The sequence below is a fragment of the Mycteria americana genome, chromosome 1 (genome assembly GCF_035582795.1).
Source record: "Mycteria americana isolate JAX WOST 10 ecotype Jacksonville Zoo and Gardens chromosome 1, USCA_MyAme_1.0, whole genome shotgun sequence".
Lineage (NCBI taxonomy): Eukaryota > Metazoa > Chordata > Aves > Ciconiiformes > Ciconiidae > Mycteria > Mycteria americana.
The window spans coordinates 188,031,202-188,055,698 of NC_134365.1; the positions used below are offsets into that span (position 1 = coordinate 188,031,202).

Below are 24,497 nucleotides of genomic sequence, written 5' to 3' on the forward strand. Positions count from 1 at the left end.
GAAAAAATCATATATGTGTTGGCTTTGTGTTCAGTTTGCAATGTGCAGAGGTTTATATTTGCACAACTGGGTTGAAAAGGAAACTATTCAAGGTTTGTTAACTGCTTGAAACTTGGACGCTTGAGAAGGTAACAGAGACAGTATGATGAAACCTGGGATAAGCACATTAGCTGGATGTTTCATCACGGTGTCGCCAATATTGTTTATTACCTTCTAGGAGTGAGTTGTTAAGCCACTGAGATTTGAGATAATTATGTTTCAGGGGTACTTAAGGTAGTCTTTAAAATAACTCTGGAAGCTGATGGGGAGGGTGAGAAAGTGTTAAGCTTGCTTTGCTGTAAATTACTGTACGTGCTTCTGCAACGAGATCCAATTGCAGATTTTATGGTCCTTCACTGCTTGCAAAGCAGTGATCTGACTTAATGTTTTTCTCCCTAGTTTTAGGAGTTATCAAATAAATTGTTTAATCCTTCAAAGTTCTTCGACTGAGGTTGTAATTTTTAAGGTTTTGTGCTGTTATGTGAGTCTAAGTAGCATGTGAACTGTTTTTTGACTGTTTATTCCTCTTGTCAAGCCACCTAGACTGCAGGAAATACAAATAGTAGAGACTGAAGAGTGAGAGGCTTGAAGAAATGGATCTAACAATTGTCTTTTGCCTAGAAACTGTACTGCCATTTAAACTTGATCAAATGTATTGTGCTGTGGATAGAGCTTTTGATTATTAAAATAGTGTATAATTAAAAAAATCATGCCAGCTGTTCAGTATCCATAGTGCAATTCTATATCATGCTGTAGCATAAAATTAATATTGAAATAAGAAAAAAAAGAGGGGGGCATTGAATTGCAGGAGGAAATGTTGGACAAAGGCCAGCTGAAAAGGAGATGTTTGTTTTATCATTTTCTATAATATTGGCAACTGACTTTTCTACAGATAATGTGGATGAGGAAGGATATGTTATGTAAAGAGTTCAAGTTCTTTCTCAAGTGATAATTGTTATTATGCTCCCTGTTTGCAGATACCGAAGGCATGCACTAATCACTTTCTAACTTGCTACATTGGTACACAGCCAGATTCTATGTCTTTCCAACTGAAGGAAAGATCAATTAGAGGCTGATAGAGACTGTCAGTCTTACTCTGTTTTCTGGAGTGTCTCATTCAAAACAAGTCTGTAATACTATATGGGCTATGTTCAGTGGTACATCATTGCTGGTAGTCATAGATCACTTTTTACCTACAACATATTAGAGAAATCATTTGATGAAACACTGTCTCGATGGCTTTGTTCTTATTTTAAAAAAATGTTTAGTCAGTAAGAATAACGTTTATCACTGTATGTTTCAGATGACTCTTGAAGTAGCCACTGTATGTTGTGAAGAAATTGCCTGCGTCTTCCTTCTATTCATTATATGGCAGCCACTAGGGAATGCTGTAAATATAGCCTGGGGCTTTTTAAATGTGAAAATTCTTGGTCATGATAAAGTAGTGTAAAGTGAGCGTGGTTAAGTAAAAGACAAAGCTCACAAATGTAAAAAGTACTGTACCAGGTTCTACTTACCTGCTAGGGTTGGAGAAAGGAAAGGAAATAGCTGGTCTGAACAAGAGCTGAGACTTTCCTATACAGGTTACTAGTGTTAAGGAACAGACCTACTTTCTGAGCTCAATATTTATTTTTCTCAGTTGATCTTGTCGTGTCCTGTAAGGACAGTGTGTTTGACTCGGTGTGTCAATTAGCGAACTTCTGGGTTGCTAAAACAGCTAGTAGACTCGTAAATATCACTTAGAGGAACTCTTCTCATAGGGAACAAGTGCAGGGAAATAGGTTTTACATGTAGCAAAATGCAGAAAAACAGGTATCTCTTCAGAAAATTAAGTTCATCCACTTTCCTGCATAAGTTGTTACTGTAGCTGTGCATGTTGGATTGAGTTGATGATAATTTCATTAGTGTGTATTATGAAGCATGATTTTACCAAGTATAGATAAAAGAATATCCTTGATGTTTTTGTGGTGTTTTTAGGTAGTTGCTATCTGTAATGGAGAAACAATTTGCTGTTCTCTGTCAAAAATAGAAAATTCGGTCTTCAGAAGAATGTGCTTTAATCTATGTTAATCAAATTTTAATTAGTCATCTACATTAATGTATAGCTGCTAAACTGAAGGAAGAAACTAAGATGGGGAAAATATGAGTATAGAGTTGAAGTGTTTCTATAATTAGTTGAATGTTGTTTCATGTATTAAAACAGTTGCCAGCAACTTCTGGTTCTCTTCTTCAAGAATATCAGATTTTAAAATAGCTTTTAGAATATGGAACTATTACAGAAATTCTGCAGTAACTACATATGTCTTGGCTATGAGTTCAGTCACCTTGTCAAATGCCAGCCTGTGCCTATTTGTACAATTCCTCTTGAAACACACTCTTGGTTCTGGCTGTTGTTCAAGACACCAAGAGGGAACCCTGTGGATGTCCTACTGCTCTGCAAAACTCATAAGTTCATTCCATGTTTGTTTGGGACTTTTTCCCCTTTATTTGGGGAAAAATTTTATTTAACTTTATTTGGATAATTTCTATCACAAAATGGAAGAATTCTGGGGGAAGAGTTACCACGAAAGGGAAGGCACTCTGTGCTAAACACCATCATGGTGGTGTTTACACTAAATGTGCAGTTTAAACTGTACCCTTTATGCACTGAGTCTGTGCCTTTAACTGGCAGATAAAGCAGATGCCTAGTCTTCCTGGGACAAGACATGTCCGAAACAGGTACTTAGCAGGTTTGGTTTTTTTTCCTTCTTAACCTGCATCTTCCCACATCCACTAGCACCAAGACAAACATTGGATATGGTGATACTTTTATTCTGATCTTCTAGGTATCATTCACTCCTCTGATGGACACTTTTTAGATCAGAAGGAGACTCTAAGGCATCTGCATATATTCTGTAATTGACTGTGTGCAACAAAATGGCAGTGGATTGCTCAGCTGACACCTCGTTGGTGCCCTTAGTGCTGTCTTGACAATACTTGTGTCTATTTCCTTACATGTCCAAGAGTGGATTCCTGTTATGTATCAAAGAAAAGCAGAAGATATAAAACCACAGCAATTGTCAGTGACTTCATTGACAGCTTTCACTGTTGTGCTAAAAAAAAAACCCCAAGCCCCAAACTTCTTTGAGGCAGAATCCAGAGGCATTCAAAACACCTGTCATGATAATGCTTTTTGTCATCTTTCCTAATGAGATTCCCATTTCAAGCTCAACACTTGTGGTAAATCTTCTTAAAGCCTTCTGAGAGTTGCTGATAAAAGTAGCGAGTTTGGTACACCAAGGCAATAGAGAATGTACGCTACTTCCGTGATTTTTTTGAGGGCCTATGTGAGTTACTTTCATCGTTTCCTTAAATACATAGATCTCAGAGGAGGATCAGGTTATGGAACTTTTAAACAGATTGGATGTGCACGTGCCCATTGGACCTGATGGGATGCATCCACAACTGCTGAGGGAGCTGGACAGTGTCACTGCACTGCCACTCAATCTTTGAAAGGTTGTAGTGATGGATGGAGTTTCCTGAGGACTGGGGGGAAGCAAATGTCACTCCTGTTTTCAAGAAGTACAAAAAGGAGCATCTGAGGAGCTATGGGCCAGTCAGCTTCATCTCAATCCTTGTGAAGGCGATGAAGCAAATAATCCTGGAAACAATTACCAAACACCCACAGGACAAAGTGTGGCTGGGAGTAGGTAGGATGGATTTATGAAGGGGAAGTCATGCCTGACTAACTTGATAGCCTTCTATGACAAAATGACTACCTCAGTGGACAAGGGGAGAGCAGTTGGTACTGTTTATCTTGACTTTAGCAAGGCTTTTGACACTCTCTCCTGTAACACAGACAAACTATTGAAATAAAGCTTAGTAGACAGTAAGGCGGACTGAAAACTGGCTGAACTGCCAGGCTCAGTGTTGTGATCAGCAACATGAAGTCCAACTGGTATTCCCAGGCAGTTAACACTGAGGCCAGTAGTATGTAACATCTTTGTTAATAACTTGGCTGATGGGGCAGAGTGTACCCCTTGACAACCTTGCAGATGATACAAAACTGGGAGGAGTGGCTGATGCACGAGAGGATTGTGTTGTCATTCAGAGAGACCTTGATGTGCTGCAGAAGTGGGTTGAAAGGAGGTTTAACAAAGGGAAATACCAGGTCCTGCACCTTAGGAGGAATAACCCCATGCTCTAGTATAGGCTGGGGACTGACCAGCTGGAAAGCAGCTTTGCAGAAGAGGATTCTTCTGCAAGATAGGGGTTCTGCTAGATAGCAGACGGAACATGAGCCAGCAATCTACTCTGCAGCAAAGAAGGTCAACAGCATCTTGGGCTGTATTAGTAAAAGCATCACCATGAGGTTGAGGGAAGTGATCCTTCTCCTCCCCTCAGCCCTGGTGAGACATCTGGAGTGCTGGGTCTAGTTCTGGGCTCCCCTCTACGAGAGCCACATGGACATACTGGAGAGAGTCCAGCGAAAGGCCATGAAGCTGATGAAGTGACTGGAGTGTCTGGCATATGAGGAGAGGCTGAAAGCTAGGATTGTTGAGCCTGGAGAAGAGAAGGCTCAAGTGGGATGTTACATGTATAAATATCTGAAGGCAAGAGTGAAAAAAGACAGCTAGATGCTTCTCATTTGTCCCCAGTGACCAGACAAGGTATTTATGTGCAAATACAAGAGAATATTTGAGCAAAAGAAAAAAAGACTTTTGTCATGGGGGTTGTCGAACACGGGAGCAGGTTATTCAGAGGGTTGTGGAGTCATCCTTGGAGATAGTCAAAACGTGACTGGACATGGTCAGGAGTAACCTGCTTCAGCTGACCCTGTTCTGTAAAAGGGGGCTGGATTAGGCAGTCTCTAGAGGTCTCTTCCAGCTTTAATGATACTGCGATAGTATCTTACTGGGTTTCACTTTCAAGTCTAGGATTAGCTTTGTAGGCATTGGCTTGCTAGGCAGCAAGGTAGTCTGCAACTAGTACTTCAGTACTGGGACAAATGCATTTTATGCAAGTCTGGCAACACTAAGATCTTGTAGCAAGCAGTGCAGAAAGGCATAATAAAGACGGACATGCCTATATACATGAGTGCCTATATACAGAAGCATTGAGATCCCTAATCTGGATACTGTGATTTGGAATCTTTAGTTGTGACTTTTATGTCTGTTTGCCAGCATAGCCCTCCTAATCAATTCCTAGAATTTCTTGCTTCTCCCTTCTCAGGCCTTTCACAAAGGGAAAAACAGGCACTTGTCACAGAACCTGCCTTTTAGAAATGGATTAACTTCAAAACACAGGTGACTAACTTCAGACTTGCCTTAGTGTTAGGTTAAATGTGACTGCATGCATGGTTCACCACATGTCAAATGAAACATCTATAACTGCTGCTTCAGGGTAGGCACTTGCCAAAAGAGCAGGTTGTTTATTCAAGAGTGAAATGGGATTAGGCTGAGGGTGCTATCTATAGAGATGAAGGGATCTAATTGTTTCAGTACAGTCCTCCATCCATCTTTCTTGATTTTGGAACTCTGAGTTGTACATATAGCATTCCTTTTCATTTCTGTGATGTTCCACAGTGTAAATTCGAACAGACAATGTAATAGTTGTGCGTTTGGTGTTTTGTCAGGGATCATCTGCTTGTAGTCTCAAGTAAAGAGAAAGATTAAACATCTTAGAAATCAGCAGTCACTTGGCCAAGCTGTTGATGTAGATGTTCACTGAAGTTGAGTTTGCTCTCATCTCGTTGGTGAAGAAAAAGTGAAGGAAGAGGTACTGATAAAATTCTAGTAAAGCCATAATTGTGTCCAGATTATTTTTCAGGTCAGATAGCTGACATTCACCTTAAGTAGTTGCCTGCTGATGGAGACAGTTTGTTCCAGCAAACCTGCTGATGTTTGTAGCTTACACAGCAGGGACTATTGGTGTGACACTGTGGTGGGGTCAGTGTGCTGTGCTCCTGCTCTTGACTTTTTGTTAATGCACAACTGTTGGGAGGTGCTCAGTGGAGCTGTTGTCTTTAATGCTTGACAAATGCTGTATGCTAGGCTTTAAATGAGGTGCTGTATTTTGGAGATCAGTACTTCAATTTTTAATGACTGTTACTTATCCTTACTATCCCAAGTACCTATTGCCTTTCTGTACTCTACAGTGACAACTGTAGTGGCGTACATTTAAAGAGAAAATGGCCTTTTACCCTAAAATAGTCTGCTCTATGAGAGGTGATAACACAAGTCTCATGATCTGTTGTCTTCATCTTGGAGTTTTAATTTATGTAAATTCTGTGCTGAAAAAGTTAATGATCTTTGTGTACTCTGTGTGTTGAAGGTGAGAATAACATGCACAGAATTTGTAGGACTCCAGCAGATGATGCTACTCAGGGAACTGATTTATGAGTGTGTGTCATGCAATTCAAAATGAATTATCTAAGGGCCTTGACTCATGGACAGAGTGGTTCACGTTCCCAGTTGTCCATTCCACCCTTGTTCTTCAGTTGCCACTTCTGCTGAAGGAACAGCACAGGTGTTTGCGTACCACTTTCTGAATCTGTACAGCTTTAAATTTGTAGTTGTTTTTGGTTTTCTTACTAAGTCGTGCTATTTAGCTAAAAGTGCCGCTGCTCAACAAACCATTTCTGCAGCAGCAATCTAAAAGATTATTGGATTGAACATGTGAAAATAAAAAACAGGAGTTGTCCTCATTTGAAAAATCCACCTGTGTGATTTAGAAAAAATTCACATGCTATGAGAGAGGTACTTGTGTGTAGTGGGACCAATGTTGATAGTGTTTTGAAGAATTGTAGTTATTTCTGGGAAAAGTAGTTTCTCTTACTTGAATGTTATTTAAAACATGTACTTCTCATACTGCCTTTGGAGATTTATTCACTTGATTTTCTTGATCTTGCCATAAAATACTAAACTTCTGCATCATCAATTCATAAGCATACTGTGGAGGTAATTTGCGTTTTAAAGTGAATTTGTCATCTTTGTCACTTTTAACCACGGACTAAGTAGTAAGAATTGTAGGTGACTAACTAAAATGAGTTAATTCTAAGCAAGTGAGATATATGGGAGAATAACAGGGGAGGCTATAATAAAAAGGCAGCTTCATCCTACATGAGGAAACTTGTGAGTTTGTGTTTTGGGGTTTTTTATGAACAAGATATCCTGCTGTCCTCTAGAACTTTGAAATGTTATCTAAACAAAACATGGCTTTAAAAAATGTGAATATGGTGGATTTTTTTTTACTTACGGTTGATACTTCTAAAATAGTATGAAAAGTTTCATCATCTTTATTTGTGGAGCCTTTTGGAATAACCACTTAAAGTACTGCTATGTGAATGAAAGGTTTTTGAAATGTGACTGTGTGTATATATATTTTATTTACATGCTAAGAAACATGGGGCATTTACGAGGAAAATGTCTCAGCACAATGCAGTCTGTGTGTACGTGAAATACTTTGATATGGGTGTCTTAATCCTTTTCTCTGGTATAGGAGACTTACTGTCTGGCTACTGGACTCTTCTGCTTTTATGATACAAGTGGTTTTATAGTTTTTTATTCTTTGCGTAGTGCTTTAGTTTCTGAAGTTTGTTATTATTAAAAAATGGGTATCAGCAAAGTAGCCATTCTTTTTGAGTTTTCTGTAATGCTAAGCCTTTAACTTAAAAAGCCTGCTATATAGCATGGAGGCTTATTAAACTTTTTTTTTATCAGGCTTCTTTTAGTTTCTAAATAGCAAGTATGCTTGGCTATTTAAACTACATTTATCATGTTGATATCTTTGGACTTGAATAAAATTCATGCAGGTGGCACAATACATATTCTGTTGGGAAGAAGTTGTAGTGTTTTTGGCATATTCAAGAGGAAAAAACTTGTGTTTAGGAGTGCCACTGCACTATTATAAGTTTTGTTGTTCATGCAAAGTTACTGTTCATGGTGAATGTAGCTGTGACTCTTGGCAGAATGTTTCTGCTGGAAGCTAATAACCGAAAGTATAAACAAGTACGTGGGATATAATAACTTTCACATTCTGTAAGCTTCTGTCCAGATGTATTAGAAATAACTGTGAACAGCCTTATTTGTTATTGTTCCTCACAAGAGAGGGATCTTGAAATGCTGCCTCCACCTCCCCCCGAAAAGTTCTTTTTGTACTTGAGCAATATTCAGAAATACTCTTTGGTTCCCCATACGTGCTAGTCTCTATATCCATGAGATAAAAATCCAAAGAGTGAAGATCTTCAATTAGTCAACATCAAGGTTTGCGTCGATTGTGTTGCAGGTGCGTTGGTTGATGCCATTGAAGCTCGACTTTAGTGCACATGTGCCCTTTTTCTGAGTAACTAAAAACATGGAGACTGTGAGGAAATACTGGATGAGAGAAAATGTCTGGCTGGAAGAAACATCAGAAACAACAGTCTCAAAAAAAGGTGTAAGACTGTCTACACAGGAAGGTAGGCTGTCTCCAGTGAAGATCTTTCTCTAATCCTTTTAGGAAAGAAGGCATTTTCCCTCTTTGATGTGGAAGGCTGAAGGAACTTAAAGCAAGTTGCAACTGTTTTTGTAGTTAGATGCCCTCTGTGAACTATTGGTGGATTACATAAGGAAGTGAAAAACATTAGTTCCACTAGGAATCTCTCTACGTTTTAAGAAGAGATAACTCTGTAAGATCAACCAAGGACAGCTTTTTGCTCATACTGACTCTGTCAGTTCAAGTTTTAGAAAGTAGTGTCTCTGAGTTAAAATTCCAGGAGGGGAAATCTGGTAAGTGGACTTGCTCAGGATCTGGTTAACTGGTACATTCATAGCAAAAAATAACATTTCTCCTATATAACTGTATCTTAAGGAGGAGTAAGGAAACTTTAAGAGGAAGGAGAAGGATGAGAAACTTCATTGTAGGTACTGCCAGAATAGTATGTTTCCACTCTGTAATGAGGATGGGTAGTGTAAAACATGTTGATGGCTGATACTTCGGGTCCCTGAGGTAACATGTAAGCCAAGAGCTGACGTGTAGCAACTGACTTACAAAATACTTTATCAAGAGAACTTTTTTTAGTCTGAGTGGTCTACATTGGGAATAACTGCTCTAAATAACTATCTGAAGATCCACAAGAAATGCTTTCAACATCTCTGCTCATAGCTGCTCCTACTGATGCTCTGCTCATATGAAACTATTTGCTTTCTTTTGTGCAGTCCCCAAACTTGTCCAAAAGCTTTCAAAAAAAACAGTTGCTCATGAAATTAGTTGTGTGATGACCACAGTGACATCTTAGAGCATTGGTTTGCTCTGAATTTGTATTCTTATGAGTGTCCTAAAACTTTCAGTACAAACTTACACTGCTGTTGTTAACTTACTCTATTGTGTCAACAATTTTATGACTGGATCATTAGGAGTAATAGTAAAACTGGAAAGTCAAGTGCTCTAAAATGAATGATACTATTTTTCTGAATGTGTTTACATACTGTGGTATAATGCAGACTTTTTCTTTGGCAGTTTTCTCATACGCTGTGGCTTATGTCACATCTCACAAGTTAGTAGTCTTGACACAGTACAATAAAGAGGGGAAGTCTTATCCATACTTCACACATTTAAAACAGGCAGTAAGATGTCAAGGCCAAATTCTGCAGGCATTGATCATATAGCCCAGGAGTTATGGTTTCAGGGATGTTTATCTTCAGAAGCATTCACTGATGTCAGTTGATGTGGAATGCTCAGCATGTTAGAAAATCTGGTTCTGGATGCTGTAAGGCAATATGAAAATGAAAGTAAAAATCTGTTTTGTGGGTGTCGGTACTTTCATAGAACATTATCCCATTTCATTCACGCTCTGGTTATATCTGGCATATTAAATGAGGCAAGTGCTCTTCAGGAAAAAATGTATAACAAAATACTTTATATTGTGTCGTTTGGTATCTGTATTTCTGTCTCTTAGAATGGCTCCTTGATTTGTACCTTACAACCTGTTTTCTTTAGTGTAATTCAGACACGTGGTTGCTGTTAGAACAGTAAGTCTGAGCTAGCCAGTCACCTCTGAATTTTAGTATTATTTTTCTTCTGTACTACATTTATATCAAGAAAATGTCAGTTGTTTTAACTCACCAGATACTTGCAGATCACTATTAAGTGTAGGTTAATTTGGGGTGGGGTGGAGTGAATTAAGAAAATGAGTAAACTTCAGATCCTCAGTCCTGCATATGAAGTGCTCTCCTAGCACAACTTCCAGATTTATGGCTATTTAACTGTAAGAGTCTGTTTCATAAGGCTCCGTCATGTCTGTAACAGTATGTCTGGGGTAAAATAATATCCCATTTGTAGTCTGTTTATCCTTTTGGGCTAATTCCTAGATGAAAGATGTCTAATACATTTAAGCAATATGCTTTTTCTAGACATCTCTCTCTGTGTAATTGGACATAGCAGATAAATGAGTAGGCTTCTCTAAATTATATGCAGACTTCAGTAGTAGACTGACATGTTAAATTTCTATAGCTCATATTGAAAAGGCAGTGAAAGGTCAGCGCTTGGAAGTGTAAAATCAGAAAAGAAACTTAAAAATCAAGCTTTTAATAGTCTTTTGTGCAGTCCCTAGGTTTTTATTTTAGTTTTGTGTTGTACATTTTACAGCTTGACCACTGTGAGAGAGTTTTCCTGAGACACTAAGTCTGTTCTGACTGTGTCTGTTCTGCTGTCCTACTGAGCTCTAGGTTCCTGCACAAGAGTTTTCTAAATTGTGCAACTTGTCATAGACAGTTTTGTAAACTGCTAATCTGTGTTAGTTTTCACTTCCAGAAAAGGTAGCCTATGTAGAAATCTATGAACATCATAGTCGAACTAGTTAATATTTGTGATACAGGTGAACACTAATGTTCGTACTTTGAAGTGTTCTGTAGCTTTATTGTAGGCGGTTTATTTGCTGCACCTATAGCCAAAATACATTTTCAATGAAGTTTCCCTCAGTTTTTGAGGGAAGTTAAACTTTATATTGTATTGATAACGTAGCTAGATGTGTAGTTGAATTTGAAAAACTATTTAATTATTTTACTTATACTTTTATTATTTTCTGAATGGAAAGATGCTACATTTTATGGAAAAGATTTGAGCAATTCTGACATTTCCCAGTAATCTCAGAGCTAAGACCTCATTTCCAAGTCTGGCTGAATCCTACATTTTTCCATCCCAAATAGATGCCCTAACTGTTTATAAAGATATTCAAGGAGTATAGCTTTTAAAATAACTTTTAGGGAGTTGTTTTAATATTCAATTTGTTACATTTGAAGCACTTAAAATTCATGGCTGCCTTCTGTATTTATAGTCATCCTATTTAAAGTTTTTGTTTAACATGAGACTGATCTTGTACTTCTAAACCTGTTGCACAGCTCCAAAGGAGCTTGTGCAGTTGTACTTTCAATGTGTAAACATACATGTGTTAGACCTTTCCAAAGCAGCAGTAAATTCTTTAATGAAGAATGTTGTTCTTGTGACTCGTTTGCCATTCTGCTTGAGTAGTCTGCTCTCTTCAAAGCTGGTGCACCGAGCAGCTCTCCCCTAGCTAAGAGTTCTCTCCTCTAAGAGTAACTCAGAAGTGCAAAGGCTGTTACATATGGGACAAAATATGTTTCCAGTGCAGATGTTCGAGACAAAAACAGGTTAATGCAGTCACATATGACTAGAAATGTTGCATGGTTCAGTCAAAATTACAAAACAATTGCAATGTTTATTAAATGCTACTTGTACTATAAACTTTCCAATTCACTATGCTTGTATGTAACATGCCCTAAAAAAGAAATAATGCTGTTTCAGCAGAGCAAGTTTACAAAATACCATGTTACAAGTTGCTTTTTGAATCACAAATACAAACTAAACTCATTTAGATAAATGGAGGAAGCTTTTTACTCTGGAGTTTAGTATTTCAAATAGCCTGTGTGTTCATTGGTGGTATTGACACTAGAAAAATATCACTTGTTTGATTTCAGGAGTAGCTGTTATCAGTGCTAGCAGCAGTGGATGCCAAGAGTAATCTTAACTTACACAGGAAGTTAGCATTATCTTGAGATGCTTAATCAGAGTAGGATTTGATGGTGTATATAGTCAAGTGTGTACAAATTACACACAAACTTATTGCAATGTAGCTGTACTGTTCAGGAAGACATGCAGTTTACTAGCAATGATCTGTATCATAAGGCACACCTCCAAACCTAATCCAGGGCAAAAAGGAGCTCTAGTTATGCTTGATTTTTAGCAAATTTTAAATTCTGAGTTTATCTGACACTGCATTGGATGTATTTCATGCTTGTAATCGTTTACAAGGCATTAATGGAGGTGTTTAGTTGTAAGGAACTAAGTGTAAAGAAAAATCTAAAAGCTAATAAAGCTCTTCTGTATATTTTCATAGAAAGAATAAGACAGTAAACCAAAATCTGTGAACTTCCTTAGAGTGTAGATCAGCTCTAAAGAAACATATCTAATAGAAGGCTACTTTCTCTACTGCTTACAAAAGATGTAACTGATTTCTTAGATGTTCAGGGAACAAAGAAAATGCCTAACTTCCCAGGGTTGTGGGGTGGGTCAGTTTTTTGCTTTTTATTCTGTTTTGGTTAAATACAGTACTACAGAGTTAATGCTTTGTGGCTAGCTGGTCCTTATAAGCTGGTAGCTTTTTGCCGAAATTCCTGAGAATTATGTTTGCTTAGCCACCGCGCACTGTGAAATGCTGAAGTTAGTGACTAACAATGATACCATAGGATTAGCTTTAAAGAAAAGTAGATAATAAAAATTTTCTACTAGCTGGGTCAAGATGGCCAGTTGCAAGCTGACTGGAATGGTGTTTTTACAGGTACTTGAAGTTGACTGTAGAACACCTAGGTTTCCACTGAAAGGGGGTGCAAGATTTTGTGCAACTGCTTAGCAAACTAGATCAAGGAACAGATCTGAATGAAAACCCACTGATTTTGGTTTTTTGGCAGTTAACTCTCATTTAGGTCAATTTAAGATGACTGTGGAACTTCCCTTTAGATGTGCATTGTACTGCAAGTGACAGATTTTTGTCTTGCCCTGTGTATGCATGAGCATATGCACACATTTAACAGTGCTTTTCTTAGGGAAGCAGGAGTGAGTATTGATGGCTCAGTTGAATACGTTTAAAAACAGAGATGCACCTACATCTGAACTGCTGTTAGTTTCAAAGCAACACTTTCATTGGGTGTTATACAAAACAGTAAAGCTTCTTAAAGAAGCAAACTTGGCATCTGTATATGTCAAAGATATATAAGAAACTTAAGCAGACTTGTGTTAAGTAGAAGGCTGTTTGTCATGTTTTCCTGTTTATACTTTCATGGCATGAGGTGGTAAAATAATTTTTAATAGATTGTTATTTTTATTACATTCAGATGTTAGCCATATACTAAAATGTAAGCAATGGAAATTCTTTGTATGAGGCTGAACAGCCTTTCACAATTGGAGTAATTTATTTGAATAGTCTCTATGGGCTTGTTCTGTGGTTCATACCTCATTGGGTGGGGTAAATCTGTATCAGCTATGTAACAAGTTGTGGAGCAGAAACTTTTCAAGTGCAACTATGAAGTTGTTGCAAGTAAGTTAGTGTATAGCTGCCTTGAGTAAAAATAGAAATATTCAGTCATTTGAATACCCTACACCTTTTCCTTTTTACGCTAATAAAGCTGAGTGTCAGTATCTTATGTTTCAAAGTAGCTAGATGGGACTTTTTTCTTAAATAATGGAGGAACATTGCTTTAAAAAAAAAAAGTCCCACGAAAATCAACTAGTGTGAGCCTTGCTGAAGAGGTTTTTTGATTCTTCTGTGAACTGTGTAAGCTTATAGATGTTGTGATCTTAGATATTCTTTTAATTTATAGTAAGCCGTAGGAAATGGAACTTCTTTAGGTGGCTGCCCATATACACCTTCCTGTGTGGATACACTGGAAGAGCCTGAACTCAGACCTTTTGTGCAGTGCAAGTGTGCCAGCTGGCTCATGTTTGGCATGCTCTGTTCTTTGCTGCCTCAACAAAAAGCACATCTCAATTCATGCCAATCACCTCTTGGCTATAGATGAAGATGGTTCTTGTCTTCGTTAGGCTGTAGTAAAACCTTTTTTCTGATGAGTAGCTGCCCAGCCTCCCCTTTTTCCCCCCAATGTGGTTAATTGAATTTATTAGCTTTTTTCTTTTTTGAAAGTCTCTTGGCAGCTTCTTTATTTGAAGCTTCCTTCCCATCAGTATTTCCATCCTGAAAGGTATGGTCAGAGTGCCCTGGATTGAAATACCGTTACTCATGTGATGGGGCTGTGCTAGATACAATAGATCATCAGAAGTGTGCCTCTGCTACCATTCATAAATATTTTTTCAGGCCTGAAAGTTCACATCTAAGCATCTGCATTTGTAGAGATGGGGACTTCAGGTTGCAGATTTACCATGTGGGCAGAGCTTAACTGGCTCTGAACCCAGGATCCTCCTGTACAGTGTCTCTAGGAACCTAGAGAAGGGGGTACAGCTTCCTTGCCAAGCTGTATGTCTGGCTCATCCATCACAAGTAATCAAGTAACCCTTTTCAGGGAGGCTCTGAAGGTGCTTCTGTGAGCAAAGGGAGTTTTGAAACAGAATTATTCAAGAAATATTACTTCAGAAGATGTTCTTGTTTGCACCATCATTGTTATCAGAGCTTTTTTTTAGTGCTAAGTTGTTTCTGGGGAAGGTTCTGTTTAGAATGGTGTGGAGACCATTGCATCAAAAGAAAAGCAAGGAACCTGGTCTTTATAGTATTCCACTTCATTATTTTGTGGGTTCAACTCCCCAGCTTTCAGCTGTGTTGTGTTGGCTGGTGTTGTGTGCATGTGTGAATGATTACCACTGTCTCAGAAATGGTCTGATAATGGAGACAACTCAAGAAAGGGGTTTTTTAGTACTGTTACTGTGTGCGACAAACCAGCCGCAAGCTGTGTTCAAAATCTTGTCATCAAAGGCCTTCTCCAAAACTCCAGAGCCAGCAACTGCTTTCTGCTTTTTCTGTCTTACTTGGTAGTAAGTTCATAAATATTGTTGAGTGTCCAGTGATACTGCTTCTGCATGTTGTGAGCACCTTCTTATCTCTCTCTTAGCATCGCATTGTAGCAAAGACTTCAAGTATTGACGTAGTACTCTTAAAGACTATTTTTATTGTTGCTTTTCCATTTCCCATGAGGCATTTAGCGTATTGTTTCAGGGTATGTACTGGATACTTCTTTCTGTCTTGTGAAAGATGGCTACAAGGACTTTATCTGTTAATGTCAACATGGTTTTCTTCTGGCCCAAGGAAAACACTTGCCAGGGCTGCTGTTGAAAGGCTTAGTTTGTCATTTAATCTTTAGGTATCCCATCTTTTGTAGATGATGAGGACTGTTTTGAAGTTGCACAGCAGCAATTCCCTTTGGTACTCTGTAGCAAAACAATTTGGCTTGTTAAAATATGTAGAAACAAATGATGTCTAGATATTTTGAAAAGTACAACCATTTTTCAATTTCTAGTGCAGACATAAAGATTCTTACGAAGTTCAGTGGATGCCTCTTCTGCTGTGCTGGAAAAGTGGTGTCACAAACTCAACTACACCCCATTCTCCTGAATAAAGAATACTGTTCTTATTTGTTCAAGTACCAGTACTGTAAGTACTGGTGATGGGAAATACTGTCAAAATTCAGTTGTACTTTGAGGTGAAAACAAAGGGACTGATTTATTAAGCTTTGAGACATACTTTTCTGCTATTAAAGTGGAATTTTTGCATCTTTAGGACTTGGTTTTTCAAATAAGTACTCATCTGATTCAGAGATGTTTGATTTGTTGATGGCAAATCATGTGGTGCTTCGGGATCAGTTTCTGTGCCTTCTGCAGGGCCGCTGTTGTCAGCACCATGCACGTTACCTGCAAGAAACAAGTTTTCTTCAGCAAATAAACTATTGTGGAGAATTCTCTATTTAAGAAGAAAGGTTGTTCAAGTCCAAGTTTCAAGGACAGATAGCATAACCTTTCTTTGAAGGGCAAGAACATGTGCTCTTTTTTTTTTCCTGTATGCATCCTTTCACCCTGAGTGAAAATGCAATATGCAGACATACTGCCTTTGCAGGTTGGTTTTTGCAGTCCTTCTCCTACTCCAGATCTTCAGAACCAGCTGAGAAATCAAGCTTCCCAGTGGTGAAGACCACCCATGTTGACACTTTGGATCATAAGAAAATGCAGCTGACTGACATCTGAGCCAAATAGATTCCAGAATTGAGAACTTCTGTGTTAGAAAACACCCTATTTCATTTCCAGCACAGAAGACCTTCATCCTGTGGAAGATGAGCAAGTTTATGAAGGGTATCCCCTTCTACCTGCTGTTTTCCCTCTCTTTTTCTGGCACTTCTGCAGTAGACATCTTTTTGCTAGAGCAGTAAAAATGCTTTATCAATATAAAAAGATGTTTCTGTGAAATTACTCCCTTATTTTGAAGGAGGGAGAAAAGTTTGGCAGCAACCCATCCCTCTCCTCAGGAAGGGCTACAGTTGTCTTTAAAATTGTCTGCAAACTCAAGTTCAGAAAGGTAATGCTCCATATAACAATTGCTTCTCAAATGCAGGGAATGCCTGTATAGGATACATCTGATACTTGTGCCAAAATACAGGTAGTGTTTGAACTCTCAGGCTGCTAACTATTTGGGAGATACCTGCTCGGTAATACCAAGGCAGTTTTGATTCCTGGATGTTACAAATCTTTTTTCTGCAACTGAAGGTTTTATGTACTGCTTCAGGATTGGGTGTCTCAAAGGAGGTGTGTGTTTGTGCGAGTCTGTGTTTGTGCAGATGGGGAATAAGAAGCACCCACACTTTCAGCTCTTTGTTTTTTCCAGTCTAAGTGCTGACACTAGATGGCTTTTAAATGTAGACTGATGTTTCTACGTCATCCTTCTGTCACAGTTTAAGTTGAGAGCTTTCTGAGACAGATGAATCTGAGTAGGTGAGATTCTTGTGAGAAGTCTTTTTTTTTTTTTTTAATACCCATCTGCTGTAATTACTCAGAAGTAAATACCCGGAAGTTTCTTAAGGGAAGCCTCACTGGGTCACCTACTGGAAGCTGAAGAGCCGTTGGCTAATTTTTCTCCTCTAGCCCTTTGTGGAAGGTTATGAAAGGGATTAGCCAGGGTGTTCCCATATGGAAAAGTCTCCAATTCTGTCACGGGGATCTCAAACTTGTAGCATCAATTGAATTCTGTTTGAAGAACAAGGTATAATTTGAGACACTGAAATTTCAGAAGCTTGTAGATTTGACGCTGAGGCGAGATTGGACTACTTTCTGAGACAGCAGCATCCTCAAAGACACCAGTTACTGTTTTGGAATGGGTTGCAGTGGACTGTGCAGCTGCTTGAAGGAGAAGAAGTTACTCTTATTAAAGTAACTGAATAATTAAAATTAATCTGGATGCAGTACCAGAACTGTGAATTGCTAGTCTTTAAAAAGTTTCAGTTCTCTTTAAAACAAAACAAACCAACCAAATGACAAACAAACAAAACAAAACCAACATGCAAATACTTAGCTTCTGGTATGTATGATTATTTGGCATTCCATAAGGAAACAAAGTGGTTTTCTAAAGCGTCAGTCTCCTACTGTGTGGTAATTCCCAGAAGTGATCCATTTGCGTGATGATGATGGGCCATTTTAGTGATTTAAATGTCACTCTGCACATATTTGTGCCAAGTAATGTGTGATTTCGTTCTTGTCTGTCTTTTTACTCTTCCCCACTGTTCTGTATCCTTTTCATTGCTGATGGTGTTCAGGCAAGCTAATGTACCCCTTGCCTGTGTCTCAGTAATGTAAATAGGTATGAATTTTGTAACTGTTAAATCTTTTTATAAAAGCACATACTAGGGCATACATTTCTAAAGTATTTGAGATTTGCCTGGAGATTCTTCTGCACTAATGCGTAACTAAATTTTCTTAACTTAAGGCGACCATTGCATCTATATCTACAGGTTAGTAGCATATTTTCTTGTTTGGGCAGCTTTATAGATGCACCTTGAAACTTTATATCTCAGTAGCAGTATTCAAACTTTCCCTTTTGGTTGTTTGCCTTTGAGAACAGTGCAGATAATACTAAACATGTTCTCAGGAATTCAAAAGGCAAGGATTCAAACCTGTGCCAAATATTAAACATACGGATTGCTTCTGAAACTGCCTACAGTAGCTTTTAATCTTTTTGTGCACTGGAAGTGCTGGTAACTTCTTACTAATTTATAATGGCAGCAACTGAAAAAAATGCTTAAATGTGGTGATTGTGACTGATAAATTAACAAGCTGAATACTTTAAAAAAAAAAAAAAGGCTATTGACACAGCTTAAGTCTGACCACTTTATAGTATATTATAATATTTCTATATGATTGGTATTGATAATTCAGTTCCTTTTCTTGCAGTTCCTTCATTGAAGAAGGAAATACAGTATTAGTGTGTTGAAGGTTGTCATTGAAACAGAGATGTATTATAAAATATTTTGCCCAACTGCTGTAATAATGGAATATACAATCAATTTAGTAATTCAACTTCCATAGTAATGAAACAGAGAGTTTGAGCCTCTTATTTGAAAAATTTGCATCCCTGCTTTGTGCTAGTGGGCTGTTGATTTCATCTTCCATTATCTATTTCACCTCACCTTTATTACGTATGTTTGTTAAAGACCTTTCCGTGTTGCTTTTCTCTTTACTTTTATTCTTTTGTCATTCCATTCAACTTAGCTCCTACATGGATTACAGGGGAAAAAAAAAATCAAACTAGGATTTAGACTACTGTAGCCCTAACATCCCATTTTGGATCCCCGTATTATTGTTCTTATCTTTGATAGTCCTCTCTTGCTCTTTGTCTAAAGAAAAACTTGTGGCAGGAGTCACTTGGCAATACAGCATAGCATGCAGCACAGATTTCCATGTAATGACTGGCCCATAGGTGCCACTGTAACAGCTACAAGTGATGATAAAAGAATTGTAGCCAGCAGCCGATTACCTGGAAAACAGTAACTTTCCCTTAGGCTGTCCCTTACAAAAGAGGAAGCAAAATATTTCTTAGTATAATCAGATAAGTAAAAACTAATGCTCACAGGAAAAAGTAATTCAGAATTGGTGTTCAAGTGAATTGTGTTCCTGTTGCTTACAGTTTAAAAAGAAGTTAAGATGTGTATGTATGGTATTAATTCCAGTCGCAGTTTGTATTGCTCAAATACTCATTTTAAGACATTTACTCAAAGTTTACTTATGAAACCATCCTTTCCAATGGAAATAAACTGCACAGGAATGGAAAAAAGACTATTCTGGTCCTTGTGGAGTCTTTGCTTCAAGTAGTACAGAGTGTGGAAGATGCTTTCTTAACTTGCAAGATTATTACACTTGGCAAGAATCTGTACTGGTTTGTGAGCACGTGCAATTTTAATCTTTACATAAGGTCTTAGGAGGGAAGATGAGCACTTCACTTGTCTGTGCTAATGGGGAAGGCTAAAGCCCATTTCCCCTTTCTTGGATTCGTGCTTCTTAGCTTATTGTTCTTTCGTAATGAAATTGTAATGAAGTTGTAGGTAGTGACCTACGAAGAAAAAGGATGAGGTTTGAATTTTGATGATTTGAGAGGCTTCTGAAACCGGTGGCCCCAGTTCTGGAATTGGCTCCATTCTTGTCATAACAAAACCTGACAGATGCTGATGACTTCAGTTATGGTTTTGTAATACCTCAAGCTTTTTCAGATCCGTGGCAAGGGAATAACTGAAACTTTTTTCCTAGAATAATACCATTTGAAATTAACTCGTGATCAGTGTCATGGTATTTCCAGATACCTCAGCTCGATTTTTAGAAATTGTAAAATGATCTTTATGAAGAATGCTGTAGCGTTTAGAAATAGTAAAATATTATAGGCTTTAAGATGGCAGTGGTGACTCTAGAATACAGATAATAGATGGTAGTAAATCCAAGAGACAGATTTTACTACTAAATTTGCATTTAATATGTTGACACAGAAATTAGGGTTCATATTTCCAGATAATTTGTTCCCTGAAGGAGCACATGAACCTGGAATTATTTTCCTAAATTACTAGCAAGAGACTGAAGCATAAAAAGGGAGGAAAAAGATTCTGAGTAGTCATCAGAAACAAAGATACTGTCATTTTCATCAAGAATATCTGCAATAACCTACCTACCTGATTTGCATTATTCTTGTAGCTGTTGCTTTCACTGAATACTTGTTTCCAAATGTATTGTTCAAAGTAGTTTTCAGAATGACAATTCCAACGTAGTTTCTTGGACTGTAGAAGCCAAAACCACTGCAGAGTTCTGGATTTGGAAGAACTTAGCATCTTTTAAAACATGGTACAGTTTGGTATTCTCCATCACCTCAAGATCAGAGGATTTGATTTCACTGTTGCTGTAAGCTGATTGAAGACCCTCCTGCTAGGAAGAGAGGCTTTTTTACTGTTCCCCCTGATGATGGAATTAGTAATTGGGCATCTGTACACTGAGGTGGAGCAGGGAGTAAATTGCTTGTAACCCTGGATACAGCCACTAGCACTGACCCGAAGCAGGGACCAGGCACATGTGGCTCAGAGATGGTGGCACCTTTCTTTTTGGTGGTAGCATGGTCTTTGTCCAGCTGTGAAGCCATGCTCCAAGTGTGCAGTTGTAGAAAAAAATTATTTGTAGCGTTTGGGGTGTGTGTGGGGGGTGTTTATTAAAGAAATGAAGGGGTCTTTCTCCCTTTACACACAGTTCACTCGCAGTCTAGCAAAGCTGGCTGGTCTCAAAGGAATTTGATTTTACTAACAGCTGGATGAGAATAACTTTGGAAATACTCTGAAGTTGCAGTGAAAAGCAGAAAGGTAATAACACTTCCTCTGTTGCACATGTACACTGCAAGCCTGCTACCTGAAGCAAATGCATACTTGTGCATTTAAACTCATTTTAGAGAAGAGAATCTTCAAAGATTTTTGGAGGTTGTTGAAGGTTTCTTTTAGTAAATAAATGTCTGAGGCCAGAGAACAACTTAATGCATTTATTCACCTTTGTGCATTTACTTCTTTACATTCCTTTATCACTTTGTAGTTAGTTGAAGTCTAGTAACATTTTATATTTGATGAGATTTTGCTGCTAGAAACCATTTCTTATGAGATTTGCCCAGAACTTTCCAGAATGTGTGTGTTTATACGTTTTATTACACTTCTGAGACATTTACACTGGCTGCATATGACTTGGGCGTGTCACCTTCTCTGCTCTCTTTGAAACAAAATGTTTGGCATTTCTTGCTGCTTGTTCTGAATTAAAGTAGTATCCTTCAAATTGTATACTTTGATCTTTTAGAACAAGGTTTATTCCCTTCCCCTCCTCTCCCAAAGTGTATCTTGAGGTGGATGTATGCTTTGTCAAATCCTGCTTTTTAAAATTTTGCTGTCTTTCCACAATACTTTGTATTTTACTCTTGCAACCAACTTTTTTAATGTAGGATCATCTTCCTTTTAACCATTGAAGTTTTAGGTTTTTACCATCTATAGGTTTCACCTAATTGGTGAATGTAGCCATTATCCTGCTATGCTTAGAGTCAGATCTTATTCTTTAAGTCCCCTCTGTGTTTTGGGTATATACACACATAGATCATATTTCTTTCGTTCTTTAATATTGTTCTTGTTTCCTTAAGAGGCTGGTTACTTGCTGGATATGGCAGGCACGTTTAGAATGTAGCTACAAAACAGGTTGAACATTTCATAAAATGCTTAGAAATACAATGTGGCACTTGTAAGCCATGGACCTGGTATTGGAATAGTTCATTGTCATGAAATGCACAGATACTAACATTTGTATGTATAGTAAATGTCAAACTCGTACAGTGTGAGTTCAAAACCTTTATGGGTGAATTTTGAGTCTTCAACCATGGAATGAACAGCAATATTATTGACAGGGTCTGATTTCAGAAAGTATTAGCCTTAAATCGGTCTATATATTGATTTTTATGTAAAAAGATGCAGCCTGTGTTCTAGGCAACAATACCTTTTTAACAACAACAAAAAAAATCATTAATAGTACACATCAGCCTGCTAGAAAACCACAGAAGCCTCTTCTGTATCTTCATTTTTATGGGAAGTTCATGCAGTGTCTCTTCCAAAGCACCTTTCTTCCATTGGCTCAGTTGGACACTTAAAAACTAATAGCATAAACAAATCAAAATTCCAAAATACTACTTAAAGGATAGTAATCAAGTGTACTTGATTACTTTCTGCCATAAGCTGTCAAAGATTACCCCTGTTTCCCTGGTGCCAGTTAACATGGGTGATCAAAGGTAGCTTGTGAAAGGCAAAGTAAACTATATGAGGTTATATCAAATTTTTTTCCAAATTAAGTAATTATTTTAGTATAGCTTCTCCGATTTTGCCCAAGTATTTTTTCAGCGTGTTAATTTATATAAACATGATAATAAAGCATAACTTAAGTTGATATTTTTTATATGCAGGTTTCTACAATCCAAGAACTTGTTACTGGTTATGAAGCCTCTTTGAAAACTTGTGACCTTTTCAGTACATGTGGTAAGTTTCTATGGTCTTATATTAATTACAGTGGAATTACTAATACTGTTTATGGCAGTTATCAAGAACTGTGGAAGTGCTAATACTTTTTGCAAGAAAATAGTTGTAATACCTTCTAGTAAATGAATGCATTACAGGAAATATTCACTGAATTTGCCAAGCTTTGTTTTTTGTGTTTGTTTTTCAAATGTAGTCTTCAACCTTATTGGTTACTGTAACTTTTTCCATTTTGTTGCAGAAAATGGAGAGAAAGAGCCCCCAACGACACTGCTTTGGGTTCGGTATTTCCTGGCACAGCACTTTGACAAACTTGGCCAGTGTTCTTTGGCCTTGGATTACATTAATGCTGCAATTGCAAGCACTCCAACATTAATAGAACTATTCTATTTAAAAGCAAAAATTTACAAGGTAAAAAGTGAATTTGGACATGTAGAGTACCTAGTTTATAAAAAAACCAACCCATCAAACTGGTGTGAATGTGTGGATAGTATTTCAGTTAACAATGAGCATCAGTTTTCATGTGGGTTTCTTTTTGGGCACTGTTCTGTCAGGAAGAAAATGAAAACCCTTTTGTTTAGGTTTTGCAAAGCAAGTCACAACTTACAGCAAATTGTCATTCTGAAAAAATCTGGGGGCAGGGGGGAGCAAACAATAATACCGCCTTTTGTTATTTCTGAGGGAGAAATACCAGTAACTGTAGATTTCAGGAGTTGGTCTTATACTGAAAGTTAACTATTTAATTTCTCCCTAATAGCATGTAGGTAACCTCAAGGAAGCTGCCAAATGGATGGATGAAGCACAGTCTTTGGATACTGCAGACAGATTTATCAATTCTAAATGTGCTAAATACATGCTGCGAGCAAATATGGTGAAGGATGCAGAGGAGATGTGCTCTAAATTCACAAGGGTAAGTATATTGCTTTAATGAAGAGAGGTTTTGTTTGTCTCAGTTTATTTTTCACTCATGTAACTTTTGACCAAAATAAAAAAATTGTCTTTTATTAGTGTTTATTTTTAAGATAATGCTCTTACAAATGCTCTTACACTTGGTGATAAATAACTAAATAGAATCACAGAATGGTTTGTATTGGAAGGGGTCTTTTAAAGATCAACTAGTCCAACCCCCCTGCTATGGGCAGGGACATCTTCCACTAAATCAGGTTGCTCAAAGACCTGTCCAACCTGGCCATGAACACTTCCAATGATGGGGCATCCACAACTTCTCTCAGCAACCTGTTCCAGTGCCTCACCACCCTCATCGTAAAAAATGTCTTCCGTATGTCCAATCTAAACCTACCCTCTTTCAGTTTAAAATTGTTACGCCTTGTCTGTCACTACAGGCCCTGGTGAAAAGTCTCTCTCCATCTTTCTTATAAGCCCCCTTTATGTATTGAGAGGCTGCAATAAGGTCTCCCTGGAGTCTTCTCTTCCCCAGGCTGAACAACCCCAATGAAAAACCCCAACTCTCTCAGCCTTTCTTCACAGGAGAGGTGTTCCAACCCTCTGATTTTTTGTGGCCCTCCTCTGGACCTGCTTTAACAGGCCCATGTCCCTCTTGTGCTGGGGGCCCCAAAGCTGGATGCAGTACTCCAGCTGTATAGACCCAGTAAATACTGGAAAAAATGGCTGTTCAAAGGTAGTTGTCCAGAAGTATTGTTTTATTGCCATACTTCTAAGTACCTCTCTGGAAATGCATCTGATAGATACCTTGTTTGCAAAACCTGCTGTTTCCTGGTAATACCGTCTGAGCTAGCTGCACAGGGATGTGCACTATATTCATTATGATTTAGCATTACCATAAATTAATTTGGACTTGAACATTTCATTCCTTTAAGCTAGTACTACAGACAACAATTTTGTTAAAGCAAATCCTATCCTTAAAAGATAGGGTAAGCACTTTAAATTCTGTATTTT

The 24,497-nt window shown here is 37.9% G+C and overlaps 1 protein-coding gene across 6 annotated transcripts in view; it reads left to right on the top strand.

Moving 5' to 3' along the window:
- The window catches only part of NAA16 (N-alpha-acetyltransferase 16, NatA auxiliary subunit), a 78,455-nt gene that overhangs the window by 43,041 nt on the left and 10,917 nt on the right, over nt 1–24,497 (top strand). For 4 of the 6 annotated variants that reach the window (XM_075488700.1, XM_075488711.1, XM_075488730.1 and 1 more), the window contains 3 exons: nt 22,511–22,583; nt 22,822–22,991; nt 23,338–23,490. In XM_075488700.1, the coding sequence (XP_075344815.1) occupies nt 22,511–22,583; nt 22,822–22,991; nt 23,338–23,490 (396 nt within the window). Of the gene's footprint in view, nt 1–8,304; nt 8,477–22,510; nt 22,584–22,821; nt 22,992–23,337; nt 23,491–24,497 lie in introns of those variants that run through there. The other 2 variants (XR_012773494.1, XM_075488745.1) reach the window with 2 other exon arrangements.